Source organism: Notechis scutatus, chromosome 3 (genome assembly GCF_049901735.1).
Source record: "Notechis scutatus isolate UNSWTSFEM ecotype Mainland chromosome 3, rNotScu1.2, whole genome shotgun sequence".
Taxonomy (NCBI): domain Eukaryota; kingdom Metazoa; phylum Chordata; class Lepidosauria; order Squamata; family Elapidae; genus Notechis; species Notechis scutatus.
Window position 1 is genome coordinate 113762447 of NC_142011.1, and position 26420 is coordinate 113788866.

General features: G+C 41.5%; 1 protein-coding gene across 2 annotated transcripts in view; it reads left to right on the plus strand.

Moving 5' to 3' along the window:
• ALOX5 (arachidonate 5-lipoxygenase) overlaps positions 1–26420 on the plus strand; it is a 154709-nt gene that overhangs the window by 14397 nt on the left and 113892 nt on the right. For both annotated transcript variants that reach the window (XM_026688473.2, XM_087962524.1), the window contains exons 3-4: positions 7067–7148; positions 22675–22794. In XM_026688473.2, the coding sequence (XP_026544258.1) occupies positions 7067–7148; positions 22675–22794 (202 nt within the window). The remainder of the gene's footprint in view (positions 1–7066; positions 7149–22674; positions 22795–26420) is intronic.

The following is a 26420-nucleotide window of genomic DNA, read 5'->3' on the forward strand; positions in this document are numbered from 1 at the left end:
CTTCTTATGCTTTTGGCTGTACACAAGGAAAGCAGCAAAAGTCTTTCTTTCTTTCCCCCAAACTCCACCAGAAATAAGTCTTTGGAACCCTTCAAGGTTCAAGGTTCAACCCTTCAACCCTGCTCCAAGAGGCTGCGCCGGTGCAACAAGCCTCACAAAGACTCATTTCTGGCAGAATTTGGGGGAGAGAAAGAAATACTTTTCTCTGCAGACCACCAAAATTTTCTCGCGGACCACCCGTGGTCCCCGGCCCACTGGTTCACGACTACTGCTCCAGAGATCTGTTCAACCTCTGGGGTTTGTTCAGAGGTGGCTGCCAGTGGTTGGGGCTCTGGGTAGCATTTCCAGTGTGGGTGATGCCTCTGTTTGCTGGTGCAGAGGGGGCTGGGAGCCTCTAGCTATCCTCAGCTTCCAGCTGCCTCTTTGCCACCAGATAGTCAGGCCTTACTTGGCTAGCCAAGAGAGCCCCAGAATGACAATCTCTGTCATTTTGGGAGCTATTATGAATTGAACTGATTTCCCAGTGGTCCGCTAGCTCTAGCCTCACTGGTTCGGTTAGGTGAGTGGCATGTGCTCCACGCAATACGTACACGTCAACTTTCTCAAACTGAATCGGGTGGGCCAATTTCTTTGCTCTGATCTCTAATTTCTGATCTCTAATTTGTCGGCACACCTGGGGCCTTGCTCCAATTGCATCTTGGGTGGCGGCTCTGGCTTGGGTTTCGGAGCTGGAGTGGCACAAGCCAATGCAAAGTGGCCTATCCCTCTGCATCTATAGCATTTCAACAGGCCTCGGGGGAGTGTTGGTCTTGGGGCCGGCTGTGTTGCCACGGTGTCCTGTCGGTCAGGTGGTCTCTGATCTGGTTGTCCTTTCTCTCTGGGACCTCGCTGCCTCCGCATGTTGTTGTGCTCAAGCCACAGTCAATCTTTGTTTTTAATAAAATGTTTGTTTTTTTCTTGTTTTTTACAAATCATTGTGTGAACAGTATGGCACCAGAGTGTCTTACATTTTAGAACAAATATGACAATATTCTTCATATTTAATACAGTTGACAATGTTAATATTGATACATATTTTGTTAAATTGTAATCTTTCATTCTTTGATTAATCACCATTTCAATATCTTATTTTTGTGTCAATCTCCATATTCTGAATATCCCTCTTTTAACTACAAATAAAATATTATTAATCATATTTGTGGTGCTTAACAGACTTATATAATTCTAATAAAAATTCAACAATTTATATTGGGTGACTCTTCCATTATTTATCCCCTTTCTGATTTTTAACTATGCCACTATTATATTCAAAAATATCTCCTTTCTTATCACATTTTACTTGTTTATTACAAATAAAATAGCATTCATCATATTTATGTTTGATGTTATATAATTCTAATAATAGTACAGTTTTATTAAGTTATACTCTTTCATTATTATCTTATCTCAATATATTATTTTTGTTATTTTTATATCAACCAAATTCTAGATGTCATTCCTTTTCCTTCAAATAAAATGTTAATATTCATATGTATTACAACAATCTTATATAAATTGATTAATCGTACACATATTTATGTTAGATTGTATTCAATTATTTAATTATTCAATATAACATGTTGAAAATTACTCTCATTGAAATTCTAAATTCCCTTATTATTAATTCACCTTATAATGTAAAATTCTATTCTCTTAATCCCTCTTTTTCTAATTTTTAGCCATTTTTTGTTATCCATCATCTCTCACTTGCAATAAAGCTTGGGTTGTTTCTTAGCTTGTCTCCTGTATTCCTCTCTTGGATCTTTACCTCTAAACGCTACCATTTTTTGGCCCATCCTTAGACATTTCTCCCTTCTCTCCCAGTTCAATTGTCTCATTTTCAAGTTACCTACCTGTCTCTCTCCCAAAGGAAGCTCCCTTCAATTCCAATTCCTGTTTAACTTCACTTAAAATATTCTCCCCTTGGTTTATATTAGTGGTTCCCAAAGTGGGTGGTACTTCCCCTGGGGGTGGTGGGATGCCTTGGGGGGGCGCTAAGAGGCAAGGGGGCTGGCAGGGCGGCGCTGGAGGAGTCTAGCTGTACCGAAAAAAACACACGGTGGCTGGAGGTTTTTTGCAGGCACGGGATCAGCGCAGTGCTACAGGCAGGATTCACCCTTCCCATCCTGGAAGCGCTGCCTGCACTGAGCTGCGACATAGGCCGGGTCAAGCCAGTTGTGAGGAAGGTCTCCCAAAGGAAGTGAGGTAAAAATGCATGAGCTACCTTGTAGTTGTGTCGCAGGAATTACGTAGGGCGGGCCTTTCAGCATGTTGAGCGTTCTTGGTGGAATCGAGTGTCAGGAGGTTTTGTTTGGTGGGCCAAGGCCTAGAAGTTGGTGCAAAGCAATGTCGGGGATTACGGGAGGTGGGACGGGCTCTGCTTGGAAGCGGCTGCTGAAGGGGGGGGGCATTAAGAGGCGGCGGGGGCATTCGAGGTGCCGGCACCACAGGCTCATCCCATTGACTGTTGCACCGGAGTGGTGCAAGGGGCTCAATGGTGTCGAACACAGCGGCAGCAGCACATTGGGAAAGTCACTCTAGCTTTGCTCTACTTTCCCAAAGTGCCGCCTCTTTTGTATTCTGTCTGTCTGTCCATCCTTCCAAAAGGTCTGTCTGTCTGTCTGCCTTCCTGCCTACCTACCTACCTGCCTGCCTGCCTTTCTGTCTACCTACCTACCTACCTACCTATCCACCTATCTATCCATCCATCCATCCAAAAGGCCTGCCTGCCTACCAGAGAGAGAGAGAGAGAGAGAGAGAGAGAGAGAGAGAGAGAGAGAGAAACCTGATACATCAGATTGAAATGAGGCCTAGTTTAGACTGAGGCCCTTTTCCACATTGAAACATCTTTGGCTTCTATTAAAGGTTTTGTGGACGAAACATTGAAGCTCTCACATTTTGTTGAGGCTTTAAACAGGATCCATTGGACCAGATCTCCAGCCTAAAAAATTACTTTCCCCCAATGTATTACAATGCCAATTCTGAAGAAGGCAAAACCAAAATATACTGGTAAATTACAAGAACACAGACACACACACTCCCTTCTAACCCTGCTGGAGCAGGTGATTGGACTAGAATAGATATCTCATTATCTTTCTCTTCCCTCCCTCCCTCCTTTATTTCTTTTTCTTTCTGTCCCTTCCTTCCACCCTCCCCTTTCTTTGTCTATCCCTTTATCGTTCTTTCCCTTTTCGCTTTCTTTTCTTCCTTTCTTCCTCTCTCTCTCTCTTTTCTTTCTCTCTCTTTTCTTCTCTCAGGCTCACCCCATTGACTTGGTGCACCACTTCGCTCGGACTTGCTTGGGCAGGTCTCTTCGGTGCAGTGGGCTCAATTGGATGGAACTGCGGGGCCGGTACATAGAACGCGGCAGTGGCAGAACGTTTGAAAAGTAGAGCAAAGACAGAGGGCAGTAATTTTTGCTGCAAAGAATCACAAAAGCTTCTGGGCTGTGCACAAGAAGGGACACACATGTCAGTGCAATTCAGCAGCATAAAATAAAGAAATACAAATAAAACAAATCAACAAGAATTGGCAAAGCATCTCTGATTAGATTCTATTCATTACTAGAATCTAATCAGAGATGCTTCGCTGATTCTAGTTTTTTGCTGATTCTAACCTGCTTCAGCAGGGTTAGAAGGGAGTGTGTGTGTGTGTGTGTGTGCATGCATGGCTGTCAAAACTCCAAAAACAGGTCAAGTAGCTCTGGGGAGGCCAGTCATAAATTAGAACACTTGCTAAACAACTGGCCATTAAGTGAGGACCACTTGTATTTGGTTTGCCAGTTACCTGGCCACGCCCACCCAGTCACATGACCACCAAACCACACCTACCCAGTCATGTGACCAGCAAGCCACGTCCTCAAATTAGGTCACGCCCACATAAATTTGAATCCCACCCCGGGTGGGGGACACTGAGGATGAGTTTGTAGCATCAAGGTGGACTGAAAAAGTTTGGGAACCACTGGTTTATATCATCAATTATTGTCGTTTTTATTTTTATCTCCATATTATCATTTTTTAAAATTTGTTGTTTTGTCTTGTGTTTTTCCGACTGCTCTTTCAGTTAACTCCTCTTTCTGGACACCCTGTTTTCTCTTTGTCATTTGGGTCCTAATTTCCATGTCTACATTCATAGTCTGTATTTTATTCAAGATCTCCTCATATCTTCTTGTCAAAGTATCCTTCATATCCTGAATTTCCAACATGATTTCTTCCCAAATTCCACTCATCTTTGTTTTGTTTCTTTTATTTCTTTTCGTCTAATAATCCAATAATCTAATAATGTTTTATTCAAGCCAAAGTCACTTTTCAAACAAAGAGTTTAATGTCCAATGTCCAGGAGTCTTTGTATCCCCAAGTTAGTCAATCTATTCTTCTAGATAATACAAAAATAAAATCAGTCTATATTGAAACTTTCAAGGTTCTTTTTAATGGTAAAGTTTTCCTTATTCTCCCCTTTGAGTCGTCCAAAGCCAGGCCTTTATCAGAGTTTGGGGAATATATTGTGCCTTCCTTTGACATTCTTGAATCAGTTTTCACTTCATCTTTCTTATTTCTTATTCAATTTTACTCATTTTCTCCAGAATGCAAATATAATATCAATTTTTATATAGGTGGTTCCAGTAATTTACAATGCCTATTCACAGCCACAGTCCAATTAAAAAGTCAAGTTTTCTGTCTTTTTAGCAAATTTTCCTTTTGTTTTAAAAATCTGGAAATTTTACTCACTGTGCTGAGACTCTGCCACTTTAAAGATAGTTCTGAGTTACTCATCAATGTCCTGCATCAATGAATTCATCAATGTCCTGCAGTTGGAGGGCTCTCCCCCTATGAAAGACTGCTAGCCGTTCGTTTGCTTCTCCCTCTAATCCCATGGTGATGGAGTTCACAATGGCTCTATGCGATGAGTAGAGGTGTCTATAACAATTTTGATGGACTCCAGCGGAGTCAAGGAATAGAGCTAGTTGATCTGGGTCCCCATTGAATTTCTCCCTAAATTGAGGCAGCTCGTTCAACACTGCCACTCCCTCATCTTGTTGGGCCCCATCTGTCTGCTCCTGGTGCACTTGGTGGTCTCCATCGGCTCTAGTTTGTGGAGAGGGGGTTCGCCCTGCTTGGGTGGTTTGCTTGTGGCGCAGACGAGCCACTGGTGGCAGCTTGGACTCAGTTTCCTTCTGGTGAGTGGAGAAGGGGGGCTGCATTCTTGTCTGCCTCTCCAATTTTGGGCAGATGGGTACGCGTGGGCTTCCTGGGGGTTGCTCCATGGTTAGGTCCAGCTTAAGCTTAGGGCTGGCTATTTGGAGCTTAGTGGGTTAGATCGGGTTTCTCCTCACTTCAGGGAGTTTGATTGCATCCCCCCCCCCCAATCTCTTTCCCCCTTTCTTTTGGGCATCATGACAGCCCCTCATTGCGAAGGGTGGCTCTGTCAAATTTCTCCCTCAATTGTTCCAAGGATTCACCTCTGGTTCCAAGTAGGGATTTTGGAGTTCTGACCTCTTCCCACTTCCTCATCCACTTCAGTCTTTCTAGCTCGCTTATGTGTTGCCCCAACCAACAGGAGCTAGGGTAGGGGAATTTGGCCTCAGCTGCTTTAGGGATTTTTTTTGCACAAATACTCATCCATTTCTGCTTTGGTCGCTGAGGTGGGCATCCTGGACGTCTCGGTTTCCATGGCCAGGGACAGCTGCACTTGGGTTCCGATTGGGCTGCTGGTTCTTGGAATTCCTTGGGTGGGCATAGGACCTGCCTCCTTCTGGGTTGCCAGAAGCAGGCTTTCTTTGGATATTCCGGCCTCTGCCATGGTGGCCTGAGTTTCTCTCTAGGTACCCCAGGTATCGGAGAGCAAGTCTGGGGCTCAGGAGTCCCGGTTGTTTTTGGTTATTTTTTTGGAGAGCTGGCTTGATGTCATGGTTCCGACCAATGCCCTAATAAAAGCAGGAGCCTCAAGCCATTTAACAAGAAAAATCCAGTTGTTTATTAGGAGCGCCATGTCAGCACGAACTAAGTGAAGCCAGCTCTGACTTCACTCAGTTTGCGCCTTGCCTCTGACCCTGTTGCCCCCTCCCCCCAAGGCGTGTCACCAGTCACATTTCCCAACGAAGCAATTTTGCGGATCATAGAAGTCACTCCCTCTGGCCGTTGCATGTCTCCATGGAGATGGCCTTGACTTCGGCCACCTAGGATGTGTTTTATTTTGACTGAGGTGTGAATTCTTCGGTGCAGCTGCGAGCTGCGATTTCCCATCCCCCTGCTTATGGCAACTTGGGCAGGTCAGGAAAGCTTCACAAGTTGACAAACGGACCATTTCCAAATTATGAATAGAAGCCCAAGAGGAGGTGAAAATTAGGAGGTGGAAACTTCTTTCCTATTACAATAATGTTATCACAATATTTAATATTATGCTTGAATATAAACCACCAGTGACAAGATATAAAAAAGTATAGTACTCTCACTTCCTATTTTAAAAATGAACACAATGAAAATGATGATTAGGTAGGAAATATTTGGTCATATTAAAAAGTTAATGTTATTCTAGATTGCACAGGAACAAAACATTGACAAGTGCTGAAAGTCTAGTAGACACTTAGCAGTAATGCCCAAGAGCATTATTTTAGATATGTCAACTCAGATATTGGAAAGACCTGATGATATGCTTTGGTTGAAATTTTAATTAATATAGAAAAAAATCCTGCAATGGCCTTTATCAGTATAGCATTACCTTCAGAAATTAGAATGCTTGAGAATTAGGATGCATAATGTTCTCTGCCTTGAGTTATTAGAAATAATGAAGACAGGGTAGAAATAACTAAATAATACCGAGGAGTATCGAACAGACCAAAGGGCAGCTGAGATTCATTGAAATTGGCCCCCTATCAATTTGACAGGGAGGAAAACTAATAATTTCCTAAAAGAATATGAACTGCTGGCAATCATTTTTATTGTAGAGATTTTAAAATACATTACATAAAAATTAAGCATTTGTATATTTCATATCTTTAAATTATCATTGCATATCATTGCTTCTGCAGCCAAGCTTTTTGATGATGAGAAAACTCAAATCCTTAAGCACCACAGACGTAAGGAATTGGAAGAACGCCAGAAGTTGTATAGGTGAGTTTTCATAAAATCAGCAACTATTTCAGGGATTGAATACAATTCATAGTCTTGTGTGAGGGTCCAGGAATTTCCTCCACCATTAAATAAAATCTTAAAATCGTACAAGAATCATCTGGTCTTGTGGAATTCCAACCTCTCCAAATGCCCTATGTAAGGCCCAAACTCTCTCCCCTTCAGATGATAAGAATGAACTTTTGAAAACTGGGTATTTCAAAAGGAATTCTTTATTGAAAAGGAAGGTATCCAGGTGATGTTCAAAGCAGGGACTAATATGCCTCCAGGCATGCATCTTAGATAAAAGGAGTTAGAAGCCCTTCCCTTAGTCCGATGTGGATTTTGTCAATACAAAGAAGCAACATGTTAATCCCCCCGCTTTTTTTTATTCTGGGAACATAGTTGAGAAGAGCTTGCCAGGAAGTTTCTTTCTGAGTTGGAATTTTTATCACTCCTTCTCCTCTTGCTATCTCTTCAAGAGGTAACAAAGTTTCTAGGAATCTGGGCTCCAGTCCCCAGTTGTATATTATGTGCAAGTTCTATAGATTCAATACAAGAATTAAGATACTCAGGTTACATAAAAAAGGATTACTTGTATTGAACCCCCCCCCCCCCTTCTTCCATGGATCTGAAATATTGCCCTCCTCAAAAAATTGAGATATCCACCTGGAAGACATAAAACATGTGTTACATTTACAACTTAGGATGTTTGGTGAGGGTATTTCAGGTGGAATTTCCATAGTAATGTGGGGGTTTTTTACATGTTGTTTGGCTACCCACTCATTTTGTGAGGAGAGGGAAGGTGTTTCTAAGCTACTAAATATTGTGTGGATCCACGGTGAGTGCGTGAATCAAGGATATCTTTAATTTCAAAATGTTGTTCCCTGTGTACCATAATGGGAGTTGGAGGTGTGGGAAGGTGGGGGGGGGGGGTCTAAGTTTTGAAGTGATCTCTGGTTTGAGTAGGCTACAGTGAAATACTGGTTGAACCTGTCTGAGTGTCTTGGAGAGTAGGAGCTCTATAGTAACAGGGTTGATGATTCTGGAGATGGAAAATGGACCAATGAATTTAGGTCCCAGTTTCTTAGAGGGTTGCAATGATTTTAGGAACTTTGTAGATAAATATACGCGGTCCTCAACTTTGAACGGTGTTTTTTGTCCGCTTGAGCTTTAAAAGCTGCTCTAGCCTCTTGTAAGGCTAGTCTGACCACTGGCCAAGTGGTTTGCAAATTATTTATCCATTCCTTAAGGGAGGGAATTTCAGTTTCCTTGGTAGGTAGCTCTGGAGTTGAATACTTGTCCTGTGGCTACCTGGAATGGGGTGAAACCAGTGCTACTGTGGGTCGGGTTATTGTATGCTACCTCTGCAAAAGATAGAAAGTCAGTCCAATTGTCCTGTTTGTAATTAATAAAGCATCTTAAATATTGTTCTAATATGCCATTAGCTCTCTCTATCGAGCCATTACTTTGGGGATGATTTGAAGAGGACAACCTCTGGGTGGAGGTTTAAAAACGCCCACCAAAATGTGGGCTGTGAATTGCACACTCCATCTGAGATAATCCATTGGGGAGTTCTATGGAGGCGATAAATGTGTATTAAAAACATCTTGCCAATGCCTTGGCTGTTGGGATCTTTTGATAGGGTACAAAATGAACCTGTTCTGAAAAAAGGTCCATTACAACTCAAATAACAGTGTTTCCTGCACTTTCAGGGAGCTCCACTATAAAGTCCATAGAAATCTCTCTTCAGGGTGCTGAAGGTTCTGCCACTGTTTGTAAAAGTTCACAGGATTTTCCTTGTCCTCTTTTTTGCAGCAGCGCATATGGGGCAACTAGCAATATAGCTTTCAGTATCTTTTTTGAGTGATGGCCCCCAGAATTGTCTTTTGATGAGATGCAGGGTTTTTACAAATCCAAAGTGTCCAGCTATTTTTGAGTTGTGGCATCGTTTCATGAGGTCCATTCTCTGGCTGGCAGGGATGTAAAGTTTGTTTTCTACCCAGGCTAGACCATCTTTGAGTAAGTAAATGTTTTTGTTAGCCTGGAACCAGTTGTCCTTAAGTAGTGGCTCCTTAAATTTGGAAGTCATTGCATTGTCAGTTAGTGGTTCTTTCTTTCCTTGTGCTCGGGTAATTACTTTGGCTGCAAGTTGGGTTAGTTGGATCATAGGTTTTACAATTTCAATTTTTTTGCTGTTGTATTGGGTTTCCTGGACAGGGCATCTTCCAAGAAATTTTTTCCCCTTGGGAGATATTTCAGAGTGAAATTAAAACATTTAAAATATTGGGCCCAACATACTTGGGGAGAGTTTCCATGGAGTTTTCAGGGCTTCTAGATTTTTATGATCAATCCAGACTTCGAAGGGGTTTTGTTCCTTTCTAGGAACTGTCTCCATGTGAGGAGTGCCCATCGCACAGTATATGCCTCTTTCTCCCATATGGCCCATTTTTGCTCGGTTTCTATCAGTTTCTTGGAAGTATAAGCACATGGTTGCAACTGTCCACGGTCATTCTTTTGGAGTAGAATTGCTCCTACTGCTACATTGCTAGCGTCCCCTTGGATGACAAATGGTTGTTCAGGTTCTGGGTGTTTCAGGATTGGTTCTGCTAAGAATAGTTGTTTTAAATTTTTCGAATAACACTTGGCATTCCATCGTCCAGATAAGGGGTTGCCTTGGCTTTGGTTCCCTCCCTTTCATTTTTAACAAGCTCGTGATGGGGAGGGCGATATTTGCAAAAGCTGGAATGAACTGACAGTAAAACCCAGGAAGCTTTTTGCAGTTGTTTGTGAGTATGGGGCAGCTACCAATCAATGAGAGCTTTTACTTTTTGTCAGTCCATCTCTATTCCCTCATGGGATATTCTATATCCCAAGTAGTTGATTTTTTTCTTGATTGAACTCACATTTAGAGAATTTTTCATATAGTTTGGTGTTTTGGAATTTTGTGAGAACTGCTTGGAGTAACTTTATGTGCTCTTCTTTTGTTTCAGTGTAGATTAAAATGTCATCGAGATAAACTAGAACCCCTTTGTACAAAAAATCATGGAGAACCTTATTAATTAGTTGCATAAATACGGCAGGGGCTCCTTGTAGTCCGAAAGGGAGTACTTTAAACTGGTAGCATCCCAGTGGGATGTTGAAAGCAGTCTTCCAATCATCCCTGTCCCTTATTCTGATGCGGTAGTATGCCTCTCATAGATCTAATTTTGAAAAAAAAATCCTTTAGAGAGGTGAGCTAGCACATGAGGGGGAGTGGGTACCTATTTTCCATGCTGATGGTGTTCAGGTTACGGAAATCTATGCAAAGGTGAAGGGAGCCACCTTTCTTTTTGCTGAATAATACAGGGGCTGCTATTTTCGGTCAGGTAGGTTCGATGAAACCCTGTTTTAGATTTTTATCGATAAATGTTCTGAGTTCATTTAGTTCTCGGGGGGACATGCAGTACATTTTTGGTTTTGGAAGTTTAGCCCCTGGCAGTATTTCAGTGGCACAGTCTGTGGCACCATGAGGTGGGAATTCATCAGAAGCCTTCTCGCTAAATACTTGGGCCAAATCCTGGTACTCTTTGGGGATGTTAATGGGTTCATCCGGCTGGCTGGCCATGGCTGGTTCTCTGTTCTGTTTTCTTTCCTTTCCCCCCCTGGGATGTTTGCAAATGCTACATGTTTCTGGAAATGTACAGTTCCTCTATTCCGGTTTATTTTTGGATTCCATTTCCATAGCCTTGTGAGTCCTAGGACTAGTCGCCCTTCCATTCCTGGGGCTACAATGAACATGAGCATCTCGCTATGGTTCCCCAGTTCTATTTGCAATGGTTCTGTGGCAAAGCTGGCTGGCTCCCCCACCCCCAGCTATAGTCCCATCTAATTGGTAGAAAGCGATGGGGTTTTCCATTTTCCTTAAGTCGATTCCCAATTTCTCTACTAGAGTGGGGTTGATTAGGCACTGGGTGCATCCCGAATCCAGTAATGCTGCTACTTCCTCCCACTTTTCTTGGCTGGGGATAAACAGTCTTAGAGGTAGAGTGAGTGGTTCAATTGGGCCGCTCACCAACGGGTCATCTTCCGGATTGCTTTCAGACTGGCTCAAGTCTCCTTGGGGCATTGGGGATTCTTCCTCTGAATTTGAGGGGAGACTGAAACTTCACAGTTTCTTGGCTTCTCAGGGCGGTTTCTTTTCCTTGGTGTTGGATTTTCCAGGTTTTCCCTCTGATGGGTGGTCTGGCTTTCTGGCAGGGTTTTTGGAATGGCACTCCACTGAGCGGTGCCCCTCCTTTCTACACTTAAAACAGCCAGATGGTCTTTGTAATCATGGTGGTTTGGGATTTGGAAAACTCCCACTTCCTCTGGAGTGGGGATCTTCTCCAAACCCTGCTGCTGCAGTACTGGTTATGGCCATGTCTATCTCCGCCTCCTCTGCCATCAGGTACCATTCATGCAAAAGGTTAGGGGCCCCACGGGCCAGGCAGGCAGTATACAGGTTGTCGTTGAGTCCATCTTTGAACCACCAGACTAGAATATCTTCTGGCCAGTCAACTCGGCCGGCCAGGTCGCAAAATTCCTCAGTGTATTTGGCTACAGGGTGACAGCTTTGCTTTACGACCCTAATGCGGTTGCGGGCTTTTCGATCCATGAGGGGGTCTTCAAAGCGGTGGCATAGGGCTGTCATGAATCAATTGAGGTTCCACAGCTCTGGGCCATCAACGTTGTGGAGGGTAATCCATCTGGCAGCTGTCCCTTTTAGGGCTAGGGTGATGACTCGCACTTGGCCCCCCTGGGTCGCGAAGTTCCGCCCGTATTCTTGCATATAGATGAGGACTTGTGCCAGGAAGAATCCCAATTTCTGGGGGTCCCCATCGAATTTCACCCCCAAGGGTGGGATCTTTCTCTGCAGTTGTAGGTCTCTGGGTTGGCTGGGGTTAATCCCCTGCTCTGGAATGGCAAGGGGTCAGGTGACACCCTGTTTTGTTATATTTTCAATAGTACATTGAAGAAAGAAATCTCATTAGATATAATTTCAGATTTTCTTTACAGTAAGTATACTTTGAAACGTATGTCTACTTTGTTGGATGGGATTAATTTTAGTATTTAGCTTTGAATAATCTATTCTGCATATTTTTAAAATATGTTGAATTTTTTAGAACACATTGAGTTGCATTCAATATTGATCCTGTGGGCACATCAGAATTTGAGTAAGAATCAAATATGTAGCCATAGTCAGTGTCTTTGAGGAAATAATTCAGTCCAAGGGAGAGACAGAGGCAGACAAGGGGGGGAGAGATAAGAGATGAGAGAGGGAGAAAGAGAGAGAGAGACAGATAAAGAAAGATGAGAAAGAGAAAGAGATACAGAGATGAGAGAAAAAGAGACTGAGAGAGAGAGAGAAAAAGATACAGAGAGAGAAAGAGAGAGACGAAGAGTTGAGAGAGAAAGATAGAGATTAGAGAGAAAAAGAGAGAAAGAAACAGAGAGACAGACAGAGAGGGAAATGTGAGATGAGAGAGATGAGAGAGAGATAGAGAGAGATGAGAGATCCCAGTGTTTTGTTTTCTGTGGGAAATGGGTCTAAGTGGCTCTTTGAGTGTTTGACGTTGCAGAAACAGGTGGCCAAGCTAAGTGCCTGAAGGACCCATCCCATCACTGGGAGTCCAGGCACTTCAGTGAGCAGCCCGCTGGATTCATATTAGTGGTCTGCAGGATTTAAAATTATGAATTTAGTGTCCCTGAGGTACAAAAGATTGTTGACCCCTGGTATAGAAGCTATAGCACATCCATAAATACAACAAAAAATATGGATCAGATATGTAGTCAACCCTAACCCTAACCCTTCACCTTAATAATAAAGGACCAATTAGAGAACACCCACAGAACCATCAATAATTTTTAAAGGAATCCAGTTTACTAGAGAAGTAGGAAACAACTCACTACCCTTCCTGGACATCCTGATCAGCAGAGACCACAATGGCAAACTAGAAATGCAAGTCTACAGAAAAACTACCCATACTAACCAGGTGCTCCACTACCAAAGCAACAACCCAACCTCCCACAAGAGAAGTTATGTGTAAGGACTTTGTTTAAATGAGACCAAACACACTGCAACAACCCAGAACAGCAAAAAAAGGAAATTGAACATTTATACAGTGCATTCCAACAAAATGAATATACACAACTTTATCAAAAAGTCCCTGACCACTCAACCCAATACAGCTCAATCAACACAAACTCTGAAATGTACTGCCATACATTAAGAGAATCTCAGAAATCACCTATCAGGGTTCCAGAAATTATCCATTCCAATAACTCCGAGACAACCATAATCTCAAAGTGCTTTATTAAAACAGAATCTTGGCATGTCTGTGGAATTCTGAAAATAAAGTTTCCTCCCAGACTTCCCAGAAGACTCAACCTACACCCACCCCTTTTCTTTCACATCATAAATTACGTGAACCAATCACTCTTCAGCTACAATTCTTGCTGCACCATAGAGAATGACCTTGAAAGTTTTATATATCTTTTTGTCTACTGAAAGCTACTCAAACAACAGCAGCCCCCTTCCAACCTCCACAGCTGTTTGGCAGCTTTTAATAAGGATTCCAAAGCTGATAGGCGTCCCCTCTTGAAAAATTCACCTCCTAAAAAAAAAAAAGAAACAAAGAGGTTAATGTTATATCTTAACCCCCTCTCCCCTCTCCAAGATGACCGTTTGATTTGTTGGGAAATTCCTCATGAAATTGGTTAACCAATCTATCTGCATGTACATCCCAACTTTTTACCCAAGTAGCATCTGATATAGGGTAACCTTTTCATAAGACCAAATATTGCAATTGTCCTCAGTGTAATCTAGAATCGAGGATCTTTTTGATTTCATAATGTGTCTAACCGTTTGGGAGAGCGATTGGTATAGGTCTTATCATTGATGTACTAGCTGGTTTTAATAAACTACTATGGAACACTGGGTGAATTTTTCCCAACAGCCAGGGAAGAGTTAGTTGGACCGTGACCGGATTGATTATTTTCAAAATTGGGAATGGACCTAAGAATTTAGGTCCCAACTTCTTACTAGGAAGTTTTAATCTAAGATATTTGGTTGACAAATAATACTTTGTCTCCTACTTTAAATGGTAGTTGGAGAGATCTATGTTTGTCCGCTTGCTTTTTGTAATCCTTTGCAGCTTCAGTCAAAGCTTTTTTCATATTCTCCCAACCTTTTTTAACGAGTTCATCCATTTTGTTACATACATGGATGTAGGAGGTTCTCTAGGTAATTCTGGCTTAGGGACAAATTCCATGCCAGTGTTGATTTGGAATGGAGTCAACCCTGTGCTGCTATGTACTGCATTATTATAAGCAACCTCTGCAAATGGTAATAATTCAGCCCAGTTTTCCTATTGATAATTTACATAGCATCTAATGTATTGTTCCACCATGGCGTTAGCCCTTTCTGCTACTTCGTTGCAGGCCGGATGGAACGCTGAGGATAACCCTTGGGATGACCCAATAGACTTTAAAAACTCCCTCCAGAACTTAGCAGTAAATTGTACCCGTCTGTCTGATATTATTCTACGAGGTACTCCATGTAGCCTATAGATATGCTTCACGAACAGTTTTGCAAGTTCCATTACAGGCTGTAAAATGGGCCTGCTTAGAGAATAAGTCGATAACACTCCAAATGATTGTATTCTCTGCACTCTCAGGTAATTCTATGATAAAGTCCATTGCGATTTCTTCCCATGGCTGTGTTGGGTCAGCTACTTGTTGGAGGAGACCAGGGGGGTTTCCAGTTCTGTGTTTCATCGTGGCACAAATTGAGCAACTTTTTACATAGTCCTCGACGTCAGGTTTCATTTTTGGCCACCAGAACTGTCTTCTGACTAAATGTAGGGTTTTTAAGAACCCGAAGTGTCCTCCCATCTGTGATTCATGGCTATGTTTTAGTACCATTAGTCTTAGGATTGCAGGTACATAAAGTTTAGTCCCTTTCCAAGCCAGTCCTTCATTGATTGTTAATTTGGTTTGATGTTCTGCAAACCAGGGATCAGTCAGTAGGGCTGCTTTCAACTCTGTGGTCAGTTTGTCTTCTAGGCATTTGGGGTTGCGGTTGGCTTGGCCTTGAGTGGTTACTTGGTCTGCTGATTGAGCTACTGATATCAAAGCCTGTACTATTTCCTCTTGGTGACTGTTAAACTGGGGTTTCCTAGGCCGGGAATGTTGAAGTTGAACGGCTTGAAGTATTGAGCCCAGCGGACTTGTTTAGGTGATAGTTTTGAGAGTGTCTTTAGAGCTTTGAGGTTTTTGTGATCAGTCCACACCTCAAATGGCTCCTTCACTCCTTCTAGGAAATGCCTCCAAGTCAACAAAGCCCATCATACTGCAAATGCTTCTTTCTCCCAGACCGCCTATCTTCACTCTGTATCCATTAGCTTTTTGGACACATAAGTGCAAGGCATTAGTCAGTTCTGAGAGTCCTTTTGTAACAGAATGGCTGCTACTGCCACATCACTAGCATCAGCTTGGACTATAAAAGGTCTGGTCGGGTCTGGGTATTGAAGAATGGGCTCAGCTGCAAAAAGGCATTTTAAAGTTTCAAAAGCTTTCTGACAGTCCACTGTCCAAGCAAAGGGTTGGCTGGACTTTGGTTTCAGGGTGGAAGGACCCGTTTTTAACAAATCCGTTAAAGGGAGAGTGACCTCGGCAAAAGAAGGAAGGAATTGCCTATAAAAATTGGCAAAACCCAAAAAACTTTGAAGTTGCTTGCATGTTTTGGGGGGTTGCCAATCCAGCACAGCTTTCACTTTTTCTGGATCCATTTCAATTCCCTGGTTGGATTTTCAGTAACCCAGGTAATTCAATGACTCCTTGTAAAATTCGCATTTTGATAGTTTTATGTATAACTTGGCGGCTAAAAGTTTTTACAGCATTTGTCTGACCAATTTAATGTGTTCTTTGATGGTTTCGCTGAATATAAGGATGTCACCCAGGTAGACTAGGACCCCCTTGTACAAATATGGATGTAATACCTTGTTGATGAGTTGCATAAATACTGCGAGGGGCCCTTGGAGTCCGAAAGGCATGACTCGGAATTGGAAACTATCCAAAGGACAGTTGAAGTCTGTTTTCCATTCGTCTCCTTCTTTTATATGGACTCTGTAGTAAGTTTCTCTCAGATCTAGCTTGGTGAAGATCTTGCCTTTTGACAGGTGGTTTCATAAGTCTTTTCATGAGGGGGAGAGGGTACATATTTTTGATGCACACAGCGTTTATGCCCCTAAAGTTGACACATAATATCAACCCACCATCTTTCTTTTCCTTGAACAGCATGGGGCAGCTAACCTTGACTTGGCAGGTTCAATAAAACCTCTGTCCAAATTGTTATCGATGTATTTCCTCAATTCGGTCATTTCAGCCGGTGTCATGGAATAGATCTTTGGTTTTGGTAGTTTTGCCCTGGGTTCTAATTCTATGGCGCAATCAGTGGCTTGATGTGGAGGTAAAACATTACATTCCTCTTCACTGAATGCTTCAGCAAAGTCTTTGTATTGTTTGGGTATTTGGGGAGTACCTGGGAGAAGGTTCGAGGCTGTGGTTGCTGTTTCAGGTTTTGGATTCAAGTCGGGTGGTGTTTTCTTAGTGGGAGGAAGGGGGGCAGTGGGCCCACCCCAATAATGATTTTCCTGAATCCATCTCCCCACTTGATGGTAGGGGCCCATTTATCTAGCCAAGCAAGTCCCAATATGACCGATTCTGACATTCTTGGAGTCACTATAAAGCGTATGAATTCGCCTTTAGTTAAATTTCAGAATAATGTCAGGGTTCCAGAAATGATCCGTTCCAATTAGTAATTCCAAGACAACCATAATCTCAAAGTGCTTTGTTAAAACAGAAACTTGGCACGTCTGTGGAATTCCGAAACTAAAGTTTCCTCCCAGACTTCCCACAAGACTCAACCTACACCCACCCCTTTTCTTTCACATCATAAATCACGTGAACCAATCACCCTTCAGCTACAATTCTTGCTGTGTCATAGAGAATGACCTTGAAAGTTTTATATATCTATTTTGTCTACTGAAAGCTACTCAAACAACAGCAGACCCCTTCCATCCTCTGCAGCTGTGTGGCACCTTTTAATAAGGATTCCAGAGTTGAAACCACCAACAGACTACTACAACCACATGGAATCAGCACAGCACACAAGCCAATTAAAGTTCTTCAAACATCCTAAGCCTGGGGTGTCAAACTCAAGGCCTGCGGGCCAGATCCATCCCACTAGGTGCTTAGATCTGATCAATGGGGCTGCCTGGAAACAGTGAAGACCAGCCCTCGGTGTCTCTGTCAGTGAAAACAGCTCAGGACTGCACACAGCCCTCCTGAGCTCTGTTTTTGCTGGCAGAGGGCTGCAGGATGCCATTGCAGATGAAAAACCGGATTGCCACAGGTGCCCCAACAAGTGATGTCGAGCTGACCACACCCATCCTGGCCATGGCCCCCCAGCCACACACACCCAGACCCCTAAGGTCAAATACAACCCTGATGCCACTTTCAATGAAATAGAGTTTGATACTCCTGTGACCGAAGGAAACCAAAAGACCCATCAACCCCAGAATAAAAAATGGGAGTCATCTACAACATAGAGTGTAAGAACTGTAACAACCACTATGTAGGACAAACAATTTTAACTAAATTAATAATAATAATAATAATAATAATAATAATAATAATAATAATAATAATAACAACAACAACAACAATAACAATAACAATAACAACAGTAATAGCCCCAGATCTGCCAATATCTAGAAACAAGTAAAAGTAATAACTAGTCAGCACGGGTTTGTTAAAAACAGATCATGCCAAACCAATCTTATTTCAGTCTTCTACATAGTGACTACATTAGTAGACCAGTGAAATACTGTGGACATAATATACTTAGACTTCAGCAAGGCATTCAATAAAGTAGACCACAAACTACTTGGTAAGCTAGAAAAAAGAGGGATAGATAGCCTCACCATCAGATGGATTTGTAACTGGCTGACAAACTATACTCAACAAGAAGTCCTTAATTGTACTTCATCTACATGGAGGAAAGTAAGCAGTGGGGAACCACAAGGTTCTGTCTTAGACCTAGTACTCTTCAACATGTTCATAAATGATTTAGATGAGGGAACAGAAGGGGAACTTACTAAATTTACGGATGATACTAAGCTGGCAGGAATAGCCAACACCAGAGGTGGGATTCTCCCTGTTTGGACCAGTTCAGGTGAACCCTTTGTTCCAACGATCAGCTGGCTCCGAACCGGTTCTCCCCGACGAGTATGTGAGCCCACCCGCCTGTCCCTGCTCTTTCCTGTGCTTTAGGTCTTTTTATTAGAGCAGAGCTGATTTGCGCAGCAGAGCGGTTTGCCATGCTTCAGCATTAGCCTTTTTAAACGCGGAGCACGTGGATAGAGCGCAGAGCGCACAGTCACTGAACCAGTTGTTATACTGGTTGAATTGCACCCCCGGCCAACACCCTACATGAAAGGCTCAAGATCCAGATGGATCTTGACAGACTTGAACACTGGGCCCTATCTAACAAAATGAAATTCAATTTAGAGAAAAGTAAAGTCCTACACTTAGGCAAGAAAAACCAAAAATACAAATATAGACTGGGTGAAACCAGGCTTAATAGCAATAACTGTGACAGGGATTTTGGAGTCTTAATGGACAACCAATTAAATATAGTATGAACCAAAAGTGTGTGTTGGCAGCCAAAAAAGCCAATGATATCCTAAGTTGCATTAACAGAGGGATACAATCAAGATCAAGTGAGGTACTAATACCACTCTATAAAGCCTTAGTAAGACCACATTTAGTGTACTGCATCCAGTTTTGGTCACTACACTATAAAAAAGATGTTGAGACTCTAGAAAGAGTGCAGAGAAGAGCAACCAAGATGATTAGGGGACTGGAGGCTAAAACATACAATGAACGATTGCAGGAACTGGGCATGACTAGTCTGGTAAAGAGAAGGACCAAGGGAGACATGATAGCAGTATTCTAATATTTGAGAGGCTGCCACAGAGAGGAAGGGGTCAAGCTATTTTATAAGGCACCCAAAGGTCAGACAAGGATGGGATAATGGGTGGAAACTGTTCAAGGAGAGATTAAACCTAAAAACAAGGATAAATTTTCTGACAGAATAATCAACCAACGGAACAACTTTCTTTCGGAAGTTTTGGGAGCTTCATCACTGGAAGCTTTCAAGAAGAGACTGGACTGATCTGTCAGTCTGATCTGTCTCCTGCTTAGAGGGGGGTTGGACTAGATGACCTACAAGATCCCTTCCAATTCTGTTAATCTGTTAAATCTGCTTTCAATAGACACATAGACATTTACAACTTCTAATATATGCAAAAGAGACAATCAACCAGCTAAAAAAAAGCAAAGACTCCAGCACCTCTTCATCAGTAATCAGCACCCATATCATCTTAGATTAACTCCAAGGTTAATCTAAGTTTTAATGGACAACAATCAAGCAAACAATTCCCCAATCAAGAAACTGCCAAAGAGCCATTAGTAAACTGCTCAACCAAAGAATCTCAAAGACCACCACCACCCATGTAGACAGGCAAGTCACAGAATATAAAATGACAGCAAACAGCACTCCTTCGTTGCACTGATGATGTTACCTAGGTTAGGGTAATGAAATATCTGCAAGAAAAACCCAGAGAGCACCAAGAACCCCTCAGTCCTGTAGTTGTTGCAATACAAAATATATTCCAACATGTATTCCAAGAAATTCGATAGCCATTCTTCTATAGTTATCTATATCCATCTCAGTTGCCAGTCATTTCCAAATTTTTCTTCCCCAGAGTTCTCCCAGTTGGATTTTAAAACAAAGAACTGATAACCATTTGTTTCCTTGATCTGAAATATTAATATTTTAAAATATTTTATTGTTTTAGTCCTGAAAATCACTCAAAGATTTCTGTTCAATAATTCTTATTTTGCTTCAATTTTGGCAGAAAGACTTAAAAAAGACTTAAATAATTTTATTCATCCAGATCAAAATGGATTTCTGCCAAAGAGACAAATCAAGGACAATATGAGAGTAATCCTGGACACTTTGGAATATTATGAGGCACACCCCGAAAAGCAAATGGCTTTGATATTCTTAGATGCCCAAAAGGCATTTGATAATGTGAATTGGAGATTTATGTTATTATTATTGGAACAGATGGGTTTTGCCAGAAAATTTATTCAAGCAATAGAAGCCATATACCATAAGCAAACGGCAAAGGTAATGATAGAGGGAGAATTCACAGACTCTATTAATATAAGAAAAGGTACAAGACAAGGATGCCCTCTATCACCTTTGCTATTTGTATTGACTTTGGAAGTGTTGAATAGAAATATTAGAGATGATAAAAGTATAAAAGGAATGAAAATTAAAAAGGAAGAATTTAAATTGCAAGCCTTTGCGGATGATCTGGCCTTTATTTTGGAAGACCCTTTAGAAACAGCTTCAAAATTATTGGAAAAGATAGAGACATATGGTGAGGTGGCAGGTTTGAAAATAAATAAAGATAAAACAAAGATTTTGACAAAGAATATGTTATTAAGACAAAGAGAAGAACTGGCAGACCTATTGAAAATTCAAGTTACGAATAAGGTCAAGTATTTGGGGATATATTTGACACCAAGATGTAGTACATTAAAAGAGAACAATTACATTAAACTTAAGCAACAGATAGCCTCAGACCTGATGAAATGGGAAAATCTACAATTGTCATTAATAGGGAGAATCTCAACAATCAAGATGAATATCCTACCCAGAATCTTATACTTGTTTCAAACAATACCAATTAGGCTTGGAAAAGACTATTTTGAAGATTTAAATAAAATTGTCTTGAAGCATATATGGCAAGGCAAGAAAGCGAGAATAAAGCTAAAACTTTTACAAGATGCCAGAATTAGAGGAAGTTTTGGTTTGCCTAATTGGGAATTGTACTATCAAGCTGCAAACTTGATGTGGGCCAAGGAATGGATAACACTAAGAAAGACTAGATTGTTGACATTAGAAGGACATGATTTGTTGTTGGGTTGGCATGCTTTTCTATGGTATAAGGGAACTAAAACACAGGGCTATTTTAGAAGACATCATATACGGGAGTCTTTGTGGTTGAATTGGGAGAAGATCAAAAGACAGTGTTATTTGAAAATTCCAGTTTGGTTATCGACCATTGAAGCATTTTCCTATCCTATAATTTATAAGAAGGAACAAACAGTTAGATATGGGGAGATACTGGATGAAAAGGGTGAACTTAAATCGATGCAAAACTTAGAGGAACAAGGTATAAAGATGAAATGGTTTTCATATGCGCAAATACATTCAAGGTATGATGAAGATTTGAAGACAGAGGGATTTTATGATAAATTGACTGATTTAGATAAGATTTTGACAAGTACTGATGAAAAGGTGATTAAAAAATTATATGGTTATTTACTGGAAATTAAATTAGAGGAAGAACAAGTTAAAGAAACTATGATTGCTTGGGGAAAGAATTTTGGATATGGGATTGATTTAGAGAAATGGCAAAAATTGTGGTCTCAAAATTATAAAATGACAATGTCAACAGCTTATAAAGAAAATTTGTATAAGATGTTTTACAGGTGGCACCTTCCCCCGACAAGAATAGCAAGAATGTTCAAGAATAAATCTGAAAAATGCTGGAAATGCCATCAGATACCTGGCTCATATTACCATATGTGGTGGACTTGTGAGGATGCTAGAAAATATTGGACTAAAATTCGCATGTGGTTGGAAAAAATGTCAAAGAAACATATAGACTTGAAACCAGAGATCTTTTTATTGGGAATCTTACCTGATACATATAGTAAAGATTTGAAATACCTGATTGTAAATGTATTAACAGCGGCTAGGATTGTATTTGCTAAAAACTGGAAAAATGAGAAAATACCATTGCAGGAAGAAATTATTAAGAAAATATTGGAATGTGCTGAAATGAGTAGATTGACATTTGAAATTAGAGAACAAGAGGATAAACAATTTTATGAAATTTGGGATCTTTTCTATCAATGGTTGGATGATAAAACACAATAAATAGAATATTTAGAATTTTAGATAATAATGAATATATAAAGAGACATTTTTTTCTTTTTTATTTGATATTATATTTATAAAATGTTTTTAGGATAGATTTGGTATGATTATATGATTTGTTATTAAATAAACTAAGTAAATTATAGTTATCTCGTAAAGCATGAATGAATAAAATTATAATCAAATGATTGTTTAATAATGATACTAGGGTATATAATTTTCGATTGATAATATGAGTCATTATGTAATGTAACTGTAATTGAGACTACGAAATGGATGCACAAAAAATTGGTAAACCAACCGACACAATGTTTGTATACTTATGGAAAAGTTGGATGTTTTTATGTTTTGTTTGTCTTGTTTGTCTTTAAAAACTAATAAAATTGTTTTTTAAAAATAATAATAATAATTCTTATTTTTACCTAGATGGGCAGAATGGCATCCAGGTTTTCCTTTGAACATAGATGCCAAATATAAGGAATTGCCTCGCAACATCCAATTTGACAGTGAAAAGGGAGTTGACTTTATCTTGAATTACACCAAAGCGTGAGTATAGTAACGACTCTCATATTAGGTTGAGACCATAGTTTGGTATTGAATCATTGAATCATAGCGCTAGAAGGGACCTCAGAGATCTTCTACTCCAACCCCCTACCCAAGGCAGGGTTCTGATACCATCCTGGACAAATGATTCTCCTATCTTTTCTTGAAAATGTCCTGCTGTGGAACACCCACAACTCTGGAAGACAAGCTGTTCCATTGAGTAATCGTTGTCATTGACAGGAAACTCCTCCTTATTTCCAGGTTGGATCTCTTTCTGACAAGATTCTACCCATAGCTTCTTGTTTTGCCATCAGATGCTATGGAGAGTAAATCCATCCCCTCTTTCCTGTAATAATCCTTCAGGTATAAAAATCTGCTATCAGGTCTCCCCTAAGCTCTCTCTTTACTTTCTGCTGTTTCAGTTTTTGAGAGAGGCACCCAGCCCTGTAGGATCAGTTCCTAACAGAGCCAGCCTCATGACAAACTCCTCTGATTTTGCAACAGGTTCTATTCTCAGATCCTGTAAAGTTTTTTTTAAAGAGCGTCTCCATTTTTTATGGAGGCTCCAATTGTTTGTGCAGTTTTGGAGCTTCCTTAAAAAATGGAAGCTCCTTTTAAAAAAAACTACAGTATTGCTAGAACAGGGGTATCAAACTGGATTTCTTCAAGGGCCAGATCAGCATTGTAGTTCTCCACGGGCCAGGGGGGAGGGGAGTGGGGGGGAGAGTCGGGACAGATGCCTCCTGCAGTACCCCGCTGGCCAAAACAAGGTGCAGGAGGCTGCATGCGCGCCCCCCCTGGTGCCTCATTTTTGGCCTCCCTGGCCTCCTGTAACACTCTCCTGGCTGAAAATGGGCAGTGCAGAAGCTCTGTGAGGCCCCTGCATGGCCCTTTTTCAGCCTTGCTGGCCTCCAACAACACTCTGTACCCCATGTACCCCATTTTCAGCACCCCCAGACTCCAGCAGCACTCTGCTAGCCAAAAACGAGCCTTGTGGGTGCCTTGCGGGGACCTTGCGGGGTCTCTGCATGACCCGTTTTCGGCCGGTAGAGTACTGCAAGAGGCAGTGGAGGCTGAAAACAGGATACGGGGGGCTCACATGTGCCCCCCATAGCCCATTTTAGCTGGCAAAGGCACTGCAGCCCAGTCCTTTGATATTTCCAGGCCAGCCCTGTGGGCCAGATTTAGCACCCCAGGGGCCGGATCCAGCCCGTGGGCCTTGATACCCCTATGCTAGAATGTTGCAAAATCGGAGGAGTTTGTCATGAGACTGGCTCTGTAAGGAACTAATCTTACAGGGCAGGGTGCCTCCCTCAGAAATTGAAACAACAGAAAGGTAATGTCAGGGAATTGCACAGCCAACGTCCAAATAGAGTCAGAGACACTGACAAGAACTTGTGGTTTTATATAAATAAATATATTTACAGTAAATAAGAGAGGCAAACAGGAGCATAATCAGGTAAATCAACACAGCAGGAATGTCATCAGGCAAATCATAGCATACAGGGCACACGGGGCAAACAGGCGGGAAACAAGGAAATAATGGAGCTCTATGCTGCATTAACATACAACATCAAGATCATGAGAAGTGATAGCATACACTACTAAGGCCATACTAGGAATATTGCATCCACCACAATATGAAAAAGATGCTGAAGCCCTAGAAAGAGTGCAGAGAAGAGCAACAAAGATAAGGTATCTGAAGGCTAAATGATACAACTGAGGGAAGGACAAGAAGCAATGGGTGGAAAATCATCAGAGGAAGATCAAAGCTGGAACTAAGAAGGAATTTTCTGATAGAACAATAAATCAGTAAAATAGCTTGCCTCGTGGAATTCTGGGTGCTCCATCATTGGAGAAAAGATTAGGCAACCATTGTCCAGGATGGTATAAGGACTCCTTCCTTGGGCAAGGGGTTGGACTAGAACACCTCTAAGTTCGCTTCCAGTCCTATGATTCTATGATACTTTTGTTTCTGACCTAAATTATTCTTTGCTTCAGCTCTACCCAACATGTTGCTGTCCCTGAGATAGTACCAAAATGGAATGCAATTCTTGTTGGGGGAATATTTTTTTACTTAATTAATTTAAAACATTTATATAGCTGCCCATCTTATACCCAAGTCTAGGATGCTCCTATCCTTGATTGAAATCCAAGACTACTTGTTTAGTTTAGTTCCAGAAAAGGAAAGGAGACTGCAGATTTTACTCCGCTAGTCATAACCGACTATAGAGGGTAGCGCTTATCTCAGTTTCAAGGGCCATTGAGGCAGTGCTGTCCAAAGATATTCCCTCAATCATGTGGCCAGCATGGCATTACAGAGCGCTATTTCCTCCCTATCAAAGTGGTACCTATTTATCTACTTGCATTTGCATGCTTTTGAACTGTTAAGTGGGCAGGATCTAGCTAAGACCAGAGCTTACTCCTTCACACAACAATCTGGTTTCATACCCCGGCTATTGGCTTTCCAGCCAACAAGCCCAGCATCTTAACTGCTGAGTCATCGCACTGTTCTGAAGTTCCAGACCTAAAGTAAAATTCATGATTCCTGTTGACTTACACTGGAAATCACAAATGGCTCTTAACATCAGCATGAAAATTTTAGTTTAAGCAGAAACTTAAAAAGAGACAAAGGTCGCCTGGTTTATTTAGATTTTGAAGCTTTTACATTCTAACAATTGACAAAACTAGATGAAATTTGCAAGCAAAAATCGTGATTTTTCCCGTGAGGATAATCTCTAGAACATTTCAGATAGGTTGAGGCATTAATGCAAGATGATCCTTACAAATTGGAGAAGATTCATTCATCCTCTCTTTTGCTGGTAGCATTTGTGAAAACTATAGAAATTGTTGCTTGCAAAAATTTTCCCGTACCTTTTGGAAAACAGGCTTCCTTTCCAAAATGGTCAGGAAAATAACACATTTTACTTTATATCTCTACTACTAGAATAGTTAGTAAACTGAGTATCAGAAGATTATATTTTATTGAGGAGTCGGCCCTAGGACAGTGGTGGCTAACCTTTTTGGGCTTCTTTGCCAAAAATTGTGTGCGTGGTTGCACGCTCGTGCTCATGTGCCAGCACCAAGAAGGCAATGCGCATCCACCCACGCTCCCTACGCATGCGCGTGCAATACCCACCCACCGACCGCCACCCCCTTACCTGCACTACACCTCATAGCTGATTTTCGGCGGGTTTGAGGCCTTTTTCAGCCTCCCAAAGGCTTGAGGAAGGCTTCTGCAGGCTTTGCAGGCCGAAAACTAGCCCCATTTTGTCACTTCTGGTATTTTCGGAAAAACAGGAAGTGATGAAACAGGGCTAGTTTTTGGCCTGCAAAGCCTGCAGAAGCCTTCCTCAAGCCTTTGGGAGGCCGAAAAAGGCCTCAAACCCACCGAAAATCAGCGGTGAGGCGCGCACATGTGCAGTGAGGTAAGTTTGCCTGCAGCTCGCGTGCCGGCACAAATGGCTCTGCGTGCCACCTGTGACACACGTGCCATAGGTTTACCATCATGGGCCTAGGACATAAAACATTTGTAAAACACTGAATTCCAGAAGAAGATAGGAATTATCTTTAGAATCATATAACATTCATTCCTTCAATTATCAACCATGACTAGCAGCAGGATAGAA